We start from the raw sequence: 15,808 nt of genomic DNA on the forward strand, positions 1-15,808 counted from the left end.
CCTCCTGTTCTTATTTCCTTTCTTCCCTCCCACCTCCCTTTCTATGTTGTTCAGGATCGGGACAAGAGGTCCTCTGATATCCACCACTCCAAGGGATTGAGAGAGGAAGTCCTCTGATATCCACCACTCCAAGGGATTGAGAGAGGAAGTCCTCTGATATCCACCACTCCAAGGGATTGAGAGAGGAAGTGCTCTGATATCCACCACTCCAAGGGATCGGGACAGGAAGTCCTCTGATATCCACCACTCCAAGGGATTGAGAGAGGAAGTCCTCTGATATCCACCACTCCAAGGGATCGGGACAGGAAGTCCTCTGATATCCACCACTCCAAGGGATTGAGAGAGGAAGTCCTCTGATATCCACCACTCCAAGGGATTGAGAGAGGAAGTCCTCTGATATCCACCACTCCAAGGGATCGGGACAGGAAGTCCTCTGATATCCACCACTCCAAGGGATCGAGACAGGAAGTCCTCTGATATCCACCACTCCAAGGGATTGAGAGAGGAAGTCCTCTGATATCCACCACTCCAAGGGATTGAGAGAGGAAGTGCTCTGATATCCACCACTTCAAGGGTTTCAGAGAGGAAGTCCTCTGATATCCACCACTCCAAGGGATTGAGAGAGGAAGTCCTCTGATATCCACTACTCCAAGGGATCGGGACAGGAAGTCCTCTGATATCCACCACTCCAAGGGATCGGGACAGGAAGTCCTCTGATATCCACCACTCCAAGGGATTGAGAGAGGAAGTCCTCTGATATCCACTACTCCAAGGGATTGAGAGAGGAAGTCCTCTGATATCCACCACTCCGAGGGATTGAGACAGGAAGTCCTCTGATATCCACCACTCCAAGGGATTGAGAGAGGAAGTCCTCTGATATCCACCACTCCAAGGGATCGGGACAGGAAGTCCTCTGATATCCACCACTCCAAGGGATTGAGAGAGGAAGTGCTCTGATATCCACCACTCCAAGGGATTGAGAGAGGAAGTCCTTTGATATCCACCACTCCAAGGGATTGAGAGAAGGAGTCCTCTGATATCCACCACTCCAAGGGATCGGGACAGGAAGTCCTCTGATATCCACCACTCCAAGGGATTGAGAGAGGAAGTCCTCTGATATCCACCACTCCAAGGGATTGAGAGAGGAAGTCCTCTGATATCCACCACTCCAAGGGATTGAGAGAGGAAGTCCTCTGATATCCACCACTCCAAGGGATTCAGAGAGGAAGCCCTCTGATATCCACCACTCCAAGGGATTGAGACAGGAAGTCCTCTGATATCCACCACTCTAAGGGATTGAGAGAGGAAGTCCTCTGATATCCACCACTCCAAGGGATTCAGAGAGGAATTCCTTTGATATCCACCACTCCAAGGGATTGAGAGAGGAAGTCCTCTGATATCCACCACTCCAAGGGATCGGGACAGGAAGTCCTCTGATATCCACCACTTCAAGGGATTGAGAGAGGAAGTCCTCTGATATCCACCACTCCAAGGGATTGAGAGAGAGGAAGTCCTCTGATATCCACCACTCCGAGGGATTGAGACAGGAAGTCCTCTGATATCCACCACTCCAAGGGATCGGGACAGGAAGTCCTCTGATATCCACCACTCCAAGGGATTGAGAGAGGAAGTCCTCTGATATCCACCACTCCAAGGGATCGGGACAGGAAGTCCTCTGATATCCACCACTCCAAGGGATTGAGAGAGGAAGTCCTCTGATATCCACCACTCCAGGGGATCGGGACAGGAAGTCCTCTGATATCCACCACTCCAAGGGATTGAGAGAGGAAGTGCTCTGATATCCACCACTCCAAGGGATTGAGAGAGGAAGTCCTCTGATATCCACCACTCCAAGGGATTGAGAGAGGAAGTCCTTTGATATCCACCACTCCAAGGGATTGAGAGAGGAAGTCCTCTGATATCCACCACTCCAAGGGATCGGGACAGGAAGTCCTCTGATATCCACCACTCCAAGGGATTGAGAGAGGAAGTCCTCTGATATCCACTACTCCAAGGGATCGGGACAGGAAGTCCTCTGATATCCACCACTCCAAGGGATTCAGAGAGGAAGTCCTCTGATTTCTGTCCCCTATTGTGTTTTATAAATATGAGGAAAGGAAGTCCTCATATTTCCATCACCCCAGTAGATCAGGACAGGAGGCCCTCTTTTATTTCCACCACCCCAAGGGATTGGGACATTACTACACTAATTTTAGTGATCATTATACTGGTAGCAGGTCAAAGAAGGAGACATAAAACAATTGGAGTAAGAAGTCCTCTTTTATCCATCACCCTAAAGGATCCTGACTGGAAGTCCTCTTATTTTTACCACCCCAAGTATCGTAGCAGGAGGTCCTTGTATTTCTACTACCCTAAGAGAGCAGGACAGGAGGTCCTTTCATGTCCCCCACCCCAAGGATCAGGACAGGAGGTACTCATATTTTTGCTACCCTAAGAGATCAGGACATGAGGTCCTTGTATTTCTACTACAGTAAGAGATCAGGACAGGATAGGAGGTCCTTCTATTTCCACCAACACAAAGATAAGAACAGGAGGTCCTTGTATTTCCATCACCCCAAGGATAAGGACAGGAGGTCCTCTTATTTCTACTACCCTAAGAGATTTAGGACAGGAGGTCCTCTTATTTCCACCACCCAGAGGATCAGGACAGGAGGTCCTCTTATTTCCACCACCCAGAAGATCAGGACAGGAGGTCCTTGTATTTCCATCACCCCAAGGATAAGGACAGGCGTTCTTCTTATTTCCACCACCCCAATGGTTTTATAGACCTGTCGTTGGCTAAATATTGTAATGGTAATAGTTTCCTCACTAGGGAGGTGACCGAGGATAGGAAGAAGATGGTAAATGTTGTAGCTCCTGGTCCCGGGGGCCCCAGTAACAGATGTAACTGCTGTGTATGTGGTGTGTGAGGCTCTTCCTCGGTTCGGTAAATATTCTCCATGTTTTTTCCGTCCACATTTCCATGTAGCAGCGATGAATTGACAGGCGGAGATGCAGTTATCCCTTAGATTTGCAGTAACTACACTCGCAGAGACAGATTCTTATTGACTGTGGTAGTAACACGCGAGGGAAAAAATCTATATTTCTGTTCTTTTGCTCAAACAAAGAAGATTTCCTGCTGCGTAAAAATAATCTAGTAAACAGCCGGTAAATCAGGACGGAGCAGCAACAGCCCCAAAAAAAAGCTGCTGCAGAGCAGAGAGATGATCCACAGCCCCGGCCGGTCGGCGAATGTGGGACGCACGGTCATCATCATCAACATCTGCTGCCAGCATCATTACTGGAAGGGGAGCTGCCGGAGAAACGCCGCGCTCATTTGTCAGATTTTTTAAAAAATATGTCTTAATAAAAATAATATATAGAACCGAGAGTCACCGCGCAATCCAGGGCCGTGTCTATGGTGGTAGCAGGTGGTCAGGGGCGTAAAGGGGACCTGTCAGCAGTTGTAAGTGTTGTGTAATGTCCCTGGAGAGATGTGTAATCAGACTTTTGTGGATGTGTTAGTAGAAGCAGGACTGTTATATTTGCATTTATATTCCAGGATTGTAGTAGTCTCCAACTACACCTGTGGCGTGTCCTCACACTGCTGTGCTCTGTATGCTCTGTAGCCAGTGTTCAAAGGCTTAAAAGGGACCTGTAAGCAGTTGTAGGTGTTGTGTAATGTCCCTGGAGAGATGTGTAATCAGACCTTTGTGGATGTGTTAGTAGAAGCAGGACTGTGAAATATGCATTTATATTCCAGGATTGTAGTAGTCTCCAACTGCACCTGTGTTGTGTCCTCACACTGCTGTGCTCTCAGCTCTCTGCAAGGGGGAAACCCCCTTTTAACTAGAGTGTATTAAAATGAGACAACCCCTTTAACCGAGTCAGAAAATTATCTAAGAAATTTTTTTTTCCGAGAGAGACGGCAGATAGTTCTGTAGAGAGACATTAAAGAGGAGAAGAAGGAAAGAAGAAACCTTTGAAACGTCTGAAGACAGAGACTTTGTAACGCACCATATGGCTCCCGCCGAGTATTGAAAGACATCAGATTGTATAGACGCGGCGGAAACTGACGGTTCTACCAAACAGCAATTAAGAAACTGATGAGACTGATGAATAAATCAAACCGCCGAGTCACCGCTCTGAAACGTCTTATTTTAGGTTGCACGAGAAATGAAATTAATCTTTATTATTTCATGTTTTTTTTTTTACTGTCGGCTCTAATATGCAAATTTTTGGGGAGATAAGCAACCTGATCGCTTAGCCGAGTTTATAAATGAAGCCGAAAATAAGTAGGTCACGTTCCTTCCTCCTCGGCTACATGAAACGCTACGCTGGCCCAGTAATGATGGATTGTATTACCAGAAAATGCTAATGCGGCTCCCAATATCACGCGTCTGCGCCACGCCATTGGATGTCGCTGGGAACAATTCTTACTGAGGTCTCGTCCTCGCGTCGGAAATTGTTTCTGAAAAAGAATTCGGACTGTTTGAAAAATTATAAAATTAAAGGGAGCCTCCACCCGGAAAACAAATTTGCCGATACATTAGGCAGGGATAGTGAAGGTAACGGATGCCCCTTCATTTTCCTCGGGGACTTCCATTGATTGATTTCGCTTCAGTGTTGGGTCTCTCCTAAAGAGGCCCCTCTGTTCTATCGGGAAGCGTCTTGTAAGTCAGCGACATGTCCCACGGAGGAAGGGGCGATGTGTAATGTACAGGAAGTCTCTCATTGGGAAGCCAATGGCCGTTTTAGGAGAAACCAATAATTTGTGTCACCCCAAGAGGGCGCCAGATGTTGACTGTTTATGCCCTATAGGTAGAGGTTCATTAAAGGGGCAGAGGATGTGAGCCGCAGGGCAGGAGGTGGATCTGCTGTACAGAATAAGAGGAGAGGTAACAGTGGGTCATTGTTTGGAGGGGTCTGGATGGTAACAGTGACGTTTCGGGAACAAGGGGGGCACCAAATGGAAAATCGACTTCAGGTTCGAGTTCACCGAGTTTGGCTCATCCACAAAGAAAAGTTTGGTTTGGGAACCCAAACATGGACAAGAATGGTTCTGCTCATTGGTAACAGCCACGATCACTTTTGGGTGTTAACCCTTTAAATGCCACCTTTGAAGTCACCGGTGGCTGGTGCCATCAGGGAGTGGAGATCCTAGGGAAAACGGCATCAGCATTTACAGGGCGGCGGCTCTGAAAGAGGCATTTAGAGAGTTGATCGATGCTACGTGTTATCGGTTGAAGTTCACCCCTAACCCAAACTCAAGTATTTTTAGGATAGATGATGTTTTATGCAGCATTTGGGGCACTAAAAAGTAAACTGAGGTCATTATACAACACTGGTTTTCTGGGAACCAAGAAAATGGTTAGAAAAAAGTCACATCACCCTGGAACTTACAGTTTTTGAGCCATCTACAACCAGGAGACAACAAAGGAGGTCCCACTGAAACAAAAGTGACGTCCCATGGAGGCCACACATTGGCTATAGAGGGTCCTGTAACTCCGCCTTCAGGACCTTCCGTACACATCCATTAAAGCACCGGAATAGGGTAAACATGCATTTTCTTTTCCTGTAAACCTTTGTAAGGACGGATTAATCTCAGTCTGTATGTTCTCTCCGTGTTTGCGTGGGTTTCCTCTGGGTCCTCCGGTTTCCTCCTACACACCAAAACATACTGGTAGGTGATTATATTGTGAGCCCCATGGGGACAGGGACTGATCTGACAGCTCTGTGCAGCGCTGCGGAATCTGTTTGCGCTATACAAATAAAGGACTTAATAATAATAATAATAATAGTAATATTATCGGTGCTTGGTGCTCTGGTTACCTGACCACCTGCAGGTGGTTTCATGGTGCAGATGGTCCTATATTGGTATAGTTGGTTACCGCGGTCCATTGTAACCGTTAGTGCCCTACCTAATATTCCCACACAGTAACATACTCCTCATAGTGGCCCCCCAGTAGTATAATTAACCCCAGAGGACGCACACATGCAAGCAGCAATCTGTCATGGCCGGTCCCCACTTCCTACGGCTGTAGTTATGTTGGTGGCCTTCAGTGCACATGGACCGGACCTGTGGTACAATGCATAAGGACCTTTTAGTGTCCCACATCCCAGTTACGAAGGTCCCTGGGCAAATGTAACCGGAACAATTGACAATTTCCAAGCCACTTCCTGCACTGATAATCACATCTAGAGACTCCGAAAGGCGACTGCGCCAAAGTATTCCATGAGTAGCTCGCTAATACCCCTAATGCAACAAAGACTCAGCCAGGATCCTCGGAAAGCTCCTCAAATCCCAGAAACTGGTGTATAATGTTTGTTTAGTATCTGAAAGGTACCATAAGTAATCACTGCAGCGCTTAGGTTAATCAGTACTCAATTACCAGCCGCAAACTGCATAATTGGCGTCACTCCGTGAGTATGTAGATTAATTCATCACAATTTAATAGATTTCGCTTCTTCGGTCTCCGGGGACAGTTGTTATCTCGTATCGTAGAAATGACTAGGCTGATTAGCTATTTACTAAACTGCGCGTTAAGCAGGGTAGAGAGTCCACAGGTGGCGAGCACTGCCTCTAGTGGCTCCGAGAGGAAATGCAAAGTCTTTTCTCTGCCTATTTTACAGGATTTTATTCTAGCACATTATAAAGTTACAGACACTGCCTCTAGGGGTGGGGTAGGAAATTGCAGGCTATTTGCTAATTTTACAGACTATTTTCAATTTTTTTTTACACTCTGTTATAATTCAGCTGTTTTCTAAAGTATAGTCAAAAGCTTGGCAGATAGCACCTAGGAACTGTAGGCTATGTAAGTAGAGCTCAGCTTCTACCTAAAGGGCATCTACCACGAACACTGTATGCAAATGAGCCTGAGGGGCTCCAGGTTAATGGTGCCTGGGGCCCCTCAGGCTCATTTGCATACAGTCTTTCATCCTGGTGGTAGATGCCCTTTAAGTGAATGAAAGCCAAGCCGCAGTAACACAGATCAGCCACTACACAAAGAATGGAGCTGTTCTTTCCTTTAAATGAATGGAAGCAGGCTGCAGTAACACATCGCAGCCACTACCCACAGAATGGAGCTGTTCTTTCCTTTAAATGAATGGAAGCCAGGCTGCAGTAACACATCGCAGCCACTACCCACAGAATGGAGCTGTTCTTTCCTTTAAGTGAATGGAGGCCAAGCTGCAGTAATACAGATCATCCACTACGCAGAGAATGGCGTTGCTTTTACATCTGATCTTTGGTGGAATGTTGGACCCCAACCAATTTGATATGATTTACTTATCCCATGGAAAAGATCATCAATATCAAGAAGCTGGAAAACCCCTTTCATTCTTTGCCAACCACCAAATAACATGCGTCCAATGCCTGTGCAGTACTGGTGCAGCTGCAGAAGAGCGAAGCCGAGTGTCGGAGACATCCAGACCCCCAGGAGGAGACAAAGAGACGCTCTATCACAATCACCGCCATCCTAATAGCTATAAAGCCGCTATATATGAGCCCCCGTATATTCTGTATACAGCTGCAATCCTGGGGGATCACGTGATCGCCTGAAGCGGGTGACTGCCGCTGCTGCTGGGTCCTAGCGCCCCAGATCTGTTGTATTTTCCCTGGAGCTGAGTAATGTGGCGATATATATATATATACTGTATACTGGTCCGATGTCCCCGAGGGTCCACAAGAGCCAACATGGAAAAAACATTCAACATTGGGTGTTTTCTTATTGTGCCTTACAAATCCACGGGGTAAATGTACGGTGCGCCTGTATGTGGATGAGATTTCACCTCTGTGGAGGTGATTTTTAAGCGACTCGGTATATCCCTGGTCATGTGATGTCACACAGTTGCATGGCTCGTTATATCCCTGGTCATGTGATGTCATGCAGGTGCACGGCTCGTTATATCCCTAGTCATGTGATGTCACACAGGTGCACGGCTCGTTATATCCCTGGTCATGTGATGTCACGCAGGTGCACGGCTCGTTATATCCCTGGTTATGTGATGTCACACAGGTGCACGGCTCGTTATATCCCTGGTCATGTGATGTCACACAGGTGCACGGCTCATTATATCCCTGGTCATGTGATGTCACACAGGTGCACGGCTCATTATATCCCTGGTCATGTGATGTCACACAGGTGCACGGCTCATTATATCCCTGGTCATGTGATGTCACACAGGTGCACGGCTCGTTATATCCCTGGTCATGTGATGTCACACAGGTGCACGGCTCGTTATATCCCTGGGCATGTGATGTCATACAGGTGCACAGCTAGTTATATCCCTGGTCATGTGATGTCACACAGGTGCACGGCTCGTTATATCCCTGGTCATGTGATGTCAGACAGGTGCACGGCTCGTTATATCCCTGGTCATGTGATGTCACACAGGTGCACGGCTCATTATATCCCTGGTCATGTGATGTCACACAGGTGCACGGCTCGTTAAATTACATGTAACCATTCAAATAACCTGGAAGCAGCTTCCCGTTTGATTCTCTGACATCGATGGGTGGAATAACCTTCAATACAAGAGCAATAATAGTATTTACCAGTCCAAAACTTTCAGTGCGGAGAGAGGTCGGAATAAGACAGAAAGACAATTTATAAGTCGAGGTAAATGAGAGCAGAAGATGGAAGAGCCGGAGCCTCGTGGTGTAATGTACTGGAGCCTCTGCTTAATGTCTGCTGGATGGGATTGGCTCAGTATGGGGGGCATTAAATCCCCTGAGATTGTCACTTCCTCTTGTCACCTGTTGCGAACGTCTCTGCTGCATTAATATCCATCAAGTAAATTGTTGCAGCAAACAAATAAAATAAGATAAACTCTCGGCTCGTTCCGCCGTCAGGAGCCGGGATCCAGCTTTACCCGAGTGACGGATGACATTTCATTACCGCATTTTACCATTTAATTCTCATTGTTTTAAATTAAGTTCCAAAAATAGGTCACTTTATACCTGCGGAATGTCACTCTCATCCAATTTTCAGTGAATATTTGGCTGGGAAGCAGGGACGGGGCACAGAAGGAATAATTACTTTTTTTTTTACATTTTTTTGGTAAGAGCGATGTTGAAATCTGTCCAAATACAAAGGAAGTGATCCGGCTCATCGCGGCGGCTGCGTCTGCTCCATCTGCCCAGTGCCCCCCCCCCCCCTAGATGCCAAGTCTAGATAATTCACTGCTAAAATGTAGCATCTCAGCTCGAGGGACCCTGGAGATTCTGGAGTCAATTGATAGTTCTAGAAAGGTCTAGAATTCATAGAAATATCTACCATCCAGTTAAAGGGGGTCTATAAGGGCCTATGGATGCTATACAGGAGGGTTATTAACAATAATTTTTGGTTGTCTAAAGCAGTCAAATCGTAAATTACTATCCCTCGTGGTAATTTTACTGCATACTTGAAGTACTATAGATATTATAGAAATGGTTTGACTGATTGAAAAGATTCAGAGACGGGAAAGAGAGAACTGTGCAGCTTAAACTTTGTGGCTGCAAAGTTCTCCCTATAACTGGCCAGGAGCTCCTCTTACAAGTCATTAGAGATGCAAAGGAAATGGTGGTGAGTAGAGTATGTGGGGAACTACATCAACTACAACAGCCGCGACTCTAACATCTATACATATACACAATATACGTGTAAGAAAATGTATCTCCTGAGAAGATGGGAATGAGAAAAAGGGGAATGGAACATTTTTGGGCCAATCTCTCGCTCTTAGGGTTGGTACTTGACCGTGATACACAGTTCCCATAGATATTTACAGTAAAACCTGTGATACCATTGGACAATGGAGAATCACGTTATTGGCAGGACATGGAATTCATATACATTCAAGATGGCAAGAGATGAGGCAACCAATCCATAGATTTGCCCCCAGGGTGAATTGGCCAATGATTTACGGTTAGTAACCAATTTACCCGAATGTCTCCTTATGTCAAGTAAATCACAATCACGTTGGAAATTCAGGCTTTTTAGAACTTTTTAGAACTTCTTAAAGAAGTAGTCCCATCTTAGGTGTCCATGAAACTGGTCCCCTGTAATCTGAGAATGGAGGTTTGGATTCAGTGATTGATAGTCAATGGAAAGGTGGCCAAACATGTGTTCAACCTTCTCCATTCAAGTCTACGGCCAATATGGAAAGATCAGGGTCTTAGAAGTGAAGCCAGAACCTCCTCAGGAGATATCATAAAATGGGTGAAACGGGAACACCCCTTTAATCATATAAAAGTACTTGTTAAGCATGGAAAACCAACATAAAGTAGTAGAAGAAGAAGCTGAAGATTGTTGATTTCTCAAGCATTTGGCTATAGATCCATCATCAGTGGTTCGAAGTTCACGATCTTCCCCCGAACCCCATCAGCCCCAAGAGTAGAGGCAGCCATTTTGTGGGCATGTTTATGCTCAAGGGCAGCACAATCATGGTCATATGGCTCCATACTCCATGTGAATGTACGAAAGGAAACATACTGCAATGATGGGACCCAAATTCATATTTAGACACTAGAGACCAAAATTTTAAGGAGAACCTTGGAGCACTTCCATCTACCACCAGCCAAACAATAGAAGGCCCTTTATTTAAGAAAAACGACTCCAAGGAACAGAAGAAATTGAATTTTGAAACTGGGTTAAAGGCTTCAGATGATTGTCTACCTAGGTATGTCCATGCATTTTGTTCCATAAGAGGTCCGGTAGTTGGGTGATTCCTTAGGCAGGTCATGGTGGACCACCCAGTAGACCACCCAGTCTGATAGATGTTGCGTCCGACAAGGTTTATGCACTGCTTACACTTTAACCCACAAAATGACTGACTCCATAAAAGACAGCTAGAAGATAAACCCCGCCCAGATGTTAAATTCCAGCCAATGAGGGACATACAAACATATAACAGGACAGTAGACATAAACAACGACAACAAACTCATAGCAGTGGCAGCCGGCTTGGCATGACAGGTGGCCAATGATATGGCAAAGCAGAGAGAGAGAGAGAGAGAGAGTACCCAGGCATACTGCAACGTATGTGGACACTGACCTGAGCTGGTGACAGGACTAGAGGTGGAAGTTTCAATAATTTCTACAAAAGGGGAAAAAAAGGAAAAAAAACAAAACAAGAACAATTTGGGCATTAATCACACACTTTATGGAAGACGCACACAGAATGAGGCAGGCAACATTCATGCAACAAACCGCAACATCGTAACAAAGGAACAAGACACCATTGTTGTCCACACAGGAAACCAGACCTTGACCGGTTCTCATTCTCTACAAGGACTAGAACTCCAAAGAAGGTATCTGTGAAGGCAGAAGTCTTCACTCCTCATATAGAAAATGTTTTTTTAGGTCTCAACCAAAACATTTTGTTGGTTTCAATCACTAAACTTGTAGGCATCCACCAGACCGTCTCTGTAGGTCTTAGGCAGAAGAGTTTTGAAAGCCTCAACAAGAACGTTTTAAATGACTCGACCATTGCATTTCGTAAGCTTCTAATTGTTTTGCTATGTCTTATAGCCTCATAGAGGAAGATTTCTAGGCCTCAACCAGACTTTCTGTAGGTCTTAACCAGAATTGTTTTGAAGGCCTTAACAAGGACATTGTACAGACCTGGACCACAAGGGCATTTTGTACACCTTAATCAGTACATAGTAACAAAAATACTTGTAGAGCTTAACCAAAATGCAGAACCCTTGATAGAATTAAGTATGTTCTAGGGTCTTCTATACAGTCGTTCTTGTCCAAGGACATATAATGGGGCAGATTTACAAAAAGTAACAAAGTTAGACCTAAATAGTTTTCAAATTCACTACATTTAGTGGACTTTTTACTCCATACCTCATAGTTATTGGCTTAGTTTAAACAAGAAAATACTCAAAGATATTGGAGTCCTTTTCGGCGGCTTAGACCATGGCCACTTTCCAGGAGGTGCGTTTCTCCGTGAAGCCAAATTACTTTTGGTAAAAGTGTTCAAAAAGAGTCTAAAACATTCAATCCATTTTAAGGTGCAAGGCCCGATACCGAAATCTGTAACAAATTGTATCCGCATTGACCTGTCATAAACAATCCCTAGTGTCCACCTTAAATTTTTCTTTCCATTTTTTACAAAATTTTCACAATAAAATATTGCAAAATGGTTGAAAAATGGTTGACAAGGTACAATTGTCATCACACGTAGGGAACCTCACATAGACATGGATCTCATCCCAACCTTGCATCACATTATTCCTTTTTTTAAAAAAATCTGCCACAAATCTTGAGACAAGTGAAGCCAAGCGCTAAAGGTGACACATGAGTCTTCTTCTGTCATTGCAGTTACTTGTGCATGAGGCCTTATATTCAGCCCTCCATATAGATCACATCAATATAAAATGCTTTTCTTGGCAAATATTTGAAAAATGTAGATTAGCAATCTTCAATTTATGGGGGTTGCCTAAGTCCATCAGAAATATGTGTGTACCAATGGTCATATAAACCTAGACCCGCAGGGCAAAGTGTGGGCTCCCACCTCCTACATGTGGCAGTGGAGCACCGGAACTTTGAGCATGACTGTGACTACTGGCTACTAGGGGCATCATAATGACTACTGGCAGGATCACTATGACTATTGGCAACTGGGGGAATCACTATGACTACTGGGGGCATTCCTGTGACTACTGGGGGCATGACTGTGACTACGGGCTACTAGAGGCATCATAATGACTACTGGCAGCATCACTATGACTACTGGCAACTGGGGGAATCACTGACTACTGGATACTGGGGGAATCACTATGACTACTGGCTGCTGGGGGCATTCCTGTGACTACTGGCTACTGGGGGAATCACTATGACTACTGGCTACTAGGGGCATTCCTGTGACTACTGGCTACTGTGGGGAATCACTATGACTACTGGCTACTAGGGGCATTCCTGTGACTACTGGCTACTGTGGGGAATCACTATGACTGCAGGCTACTGAGGGCGCTGTGAACACTGGATAGTAGGGGCATCACGGTGACTACTGGCTACTGGGGGAATCACTATGACTACTGGCTACTAGTGGCATTCCTGTGACTACTGGCTACTGTAAGGGATTTACTATGACTGCTGGCTATTGGGGGCGCTGTGAACACTGAATAGTAGGGGCATCACAGTGACTACTGGCTACTGGGGGCATCGCGGTGGCTACGGGCTACTATTGGCATTACTGCGACTACTACGGGAATCAATGTGACAACAATTACAATTCATAACAGTAGAAAATTACAGTAATAAAGTAGCAACGAAAATAATTTAGTATTGGGGGGTCACAACAACATGAGGAACTGTATTGAAGGGTCGTGGCATTAGGTAGGTTACGAATCTCTGCTGTAGATAGAGTTACCCCTTTAGGTTGAATATCTTCTAGTTGGATATGGTAACATCTACATCAGCGACTGCTCTAGTTTCCAAAAATGTTCCCAAAAAGTTCCTAATCTACTGATTTAGCAGAACACATTTTTGTTTCAAGTCATCAATTTCCATCCATGAATATATTTTGTCGCAACGTGATGCACCGGCGCCTTTAATGTTCTCCTAACTTGGCAGCTTTTTCCGAATGTTGTCAGTTTGGTGCATTTGATGTCGAAAATTTGTACCTTTGCTTGACCCAATTTTGAACTAATTGTACCGGGAAATGGTCTTATTATAGTAAATTGTGTGTTGAGGAACAGAGAGGTTCTTGAGTGGAACGCTTCGTCTATGTTTCCACTTGAAGCTTTGGAGAAAGACAGACGCGGTTACATTGGAGCTGGGACGGATGCCAAGACAAAGCGCGGTGAATCGAGCCGGCACAGAGTCAGGTAGAAGCAGTGTGAAGTGTCAGGCTGAAAGGCTTCTTCTGCTCGCGTGTCACTTACTAACTTTTACGGGAAAAACTTTCTAGGATGATTGAAGAAAAGTTGGGAAAGTCACACAGATTTTTTAAAGAGACGGGTCGAGGAGGCAAAACTCGATGTACAATCATCGAGATCCAGTGAATTATTCACAAACTATCGCAATGTTTTGGGTTTTTAGAATAAAAAAAACTAAAATATAAAAGTTTTGCCACCCAAAGTGGCAGATAAACAATGTAATAAAGTGTTGTACAGATCTGTGATCACCTTTGGTGATTTTGGTAATAGGATGTTGTATATATCCGCACCAGCTAAGTGGGCGGGCACTTCCTGTTATGATGTAAGAGCTGTGGTATGTGACCCTGAGCCAATCAGATGTCTCCACGTCGCTTGAATCTCTTTCTAGGGGTTTAGAGTTTTCTGAATGGTCAAACTTCAGAGCCTCAGAGGTGACATCAAACAGAAGTATTAGAAATAGAAGATGGTAGGATAAATGAAATTTTAAGCTTTAACCAAAGATTTGCTCTTTTGATACATCTTCAATACCAGATCAGGTGGGAAATCAACAAGTGGCTACTAGGGGCATCACTGTGACTACTGGCTACTAGAGGCATCATAATGACTCCTGGCAGAATCACTGTGACTACTGGCAACTGGGGAAATCAATAGGACTACTGGCTACTGGGGGTATTCCTGTGACTACTGGGGGCATCACTGTTACTACTGTCTAATGGGGGATCACTGTGACTACTGGGGCCATTACTCTGCCTACAATCAACTGATGCCACTGGCTACCGGCTCTAAGATCAACACTGATAATGAGACCAGAGGAACAGCTCCATTATCTGTATAGTGGTTGACTTGTGCTACTGCATTTGTGCTCCCATACAGTTCCATGGGAGCTGAACTGCAGTTACTTAACCTGACCACCACACAGAGAATGGTGCTGATCTTCTCGCTGTGTTCTGTGTGTGCACTCAGCAGTCACAATCAGCTGATCAGTTGGGGGTTCCAAAGTGTCATACCCCAATTTATTTGATATACAATAGGTCTTCGATGTGAAGCTGGAAACCCCCTTTAACTAAAGTGTTAGTCCAGCTTATTCTCTGTGTCACATTGTTCCTTACACCCCATACACCATTTACCAGAGCAGCGGCGTGGACCTCCAATTATCACATGTGGGGGGGTCCGGGCTTGGATGATCATGCGCCTCCTTATTCCATGAAACAAATTTCTATGAATCGCAGTGATTCATACAACACGGTGACAGTCCGTGTATCATACAGGCTTTTCTATGGGGAGGTGGGAGTCTGCTCTGGCTTCATGTAAATTAAAAATTATGTATAATTATAGGATGGAAATGGGAAAAAATGTTACTGCTCGGAAATGCTTTCAAAGCGGGGGAGGGGTAAGTCATGTCAAGGCGTCAACAAAGAAGACAAGAGAGTGTTGGGAGGATGGAGCAGGTGACATGTACATAACATTATCCACAAAGGTTAGGACCACCAATAACATCTCTGGGCCGAGCTACAACCTATTATCAGTTCTATAGCGTCACAAACTGCACCGATTACGGATAATGTCACCATGGCTCTAAAATCAGGGAGAAATTCTGCCACAAACATGAATTTTAATTCAATTTTACAAAGAATTTTACTTTAAAACAAATAATTCAATATTATGGTTGATGTAGTTATTGGATAAATAATCTGCCGAAATGTGTCCATTAGGGATGGGTGGACCCGTAAGGGTTCAGGTTCGCTGAGTTCTGCTGAACTTGATCCTGAAATTTTGGTTTGGGTACTTGAACCCAAATGCTCACCCCCAATGGTAATATGATCAGTCCTGGCACTGATTGCTGGTGTTACCCTTTTACAGCCGTCAGCAGCACATGTAAGCTTGTAATCCACCATCTTGTAATCCACCAGCTTGTAATTCACTATTTTTCTTAGGATCTTAA

General features: G+C 44.9%; 1 protein-coding gene across 2 annotated transcripts in view; it reads right to left on the reverse strand.

Moving 5' to 3' along the window:
* The window catches only part of NEGR1 (neuronal growth regulator 1), a 464,122-nt gene that overhangs the window by 41,662 nt on the left and 406,652 nt on the right, over nucleotides 1-15,808 (reverse strand). The window contains exon 7 of one of the 2 annotated variants that reach the window (XM_072129222.1): nucleotides 11,034-11,075. The exons of the other annotated variant lie outside the window; for it this stretch is intronic. Within the exon in view, the coding sequence (XP_071985323.1) occupies nucleotides 11,034-11,075 (42 nt within the window). The remainder of the gene's footprint in view (nucleotides 1-11,033; nucleotides 11,076-15,808) is intronic. 2 annotated transcript variants of the gene reach the window in all.

Source organism: Engystomops pustulosus, chromosome 10 (assembly GCF_040894005.1).
Source record: "Engystomops pustulosus chromosome 10, aEngPut4.maternal, whole genome shotgun sequence".
Lineage (NCBI taxonomy): Eukaryota > Metazoa > Chordata > Amphibia > Anura > Leptodactylidae > Engystomops > Engystomops pustulosus.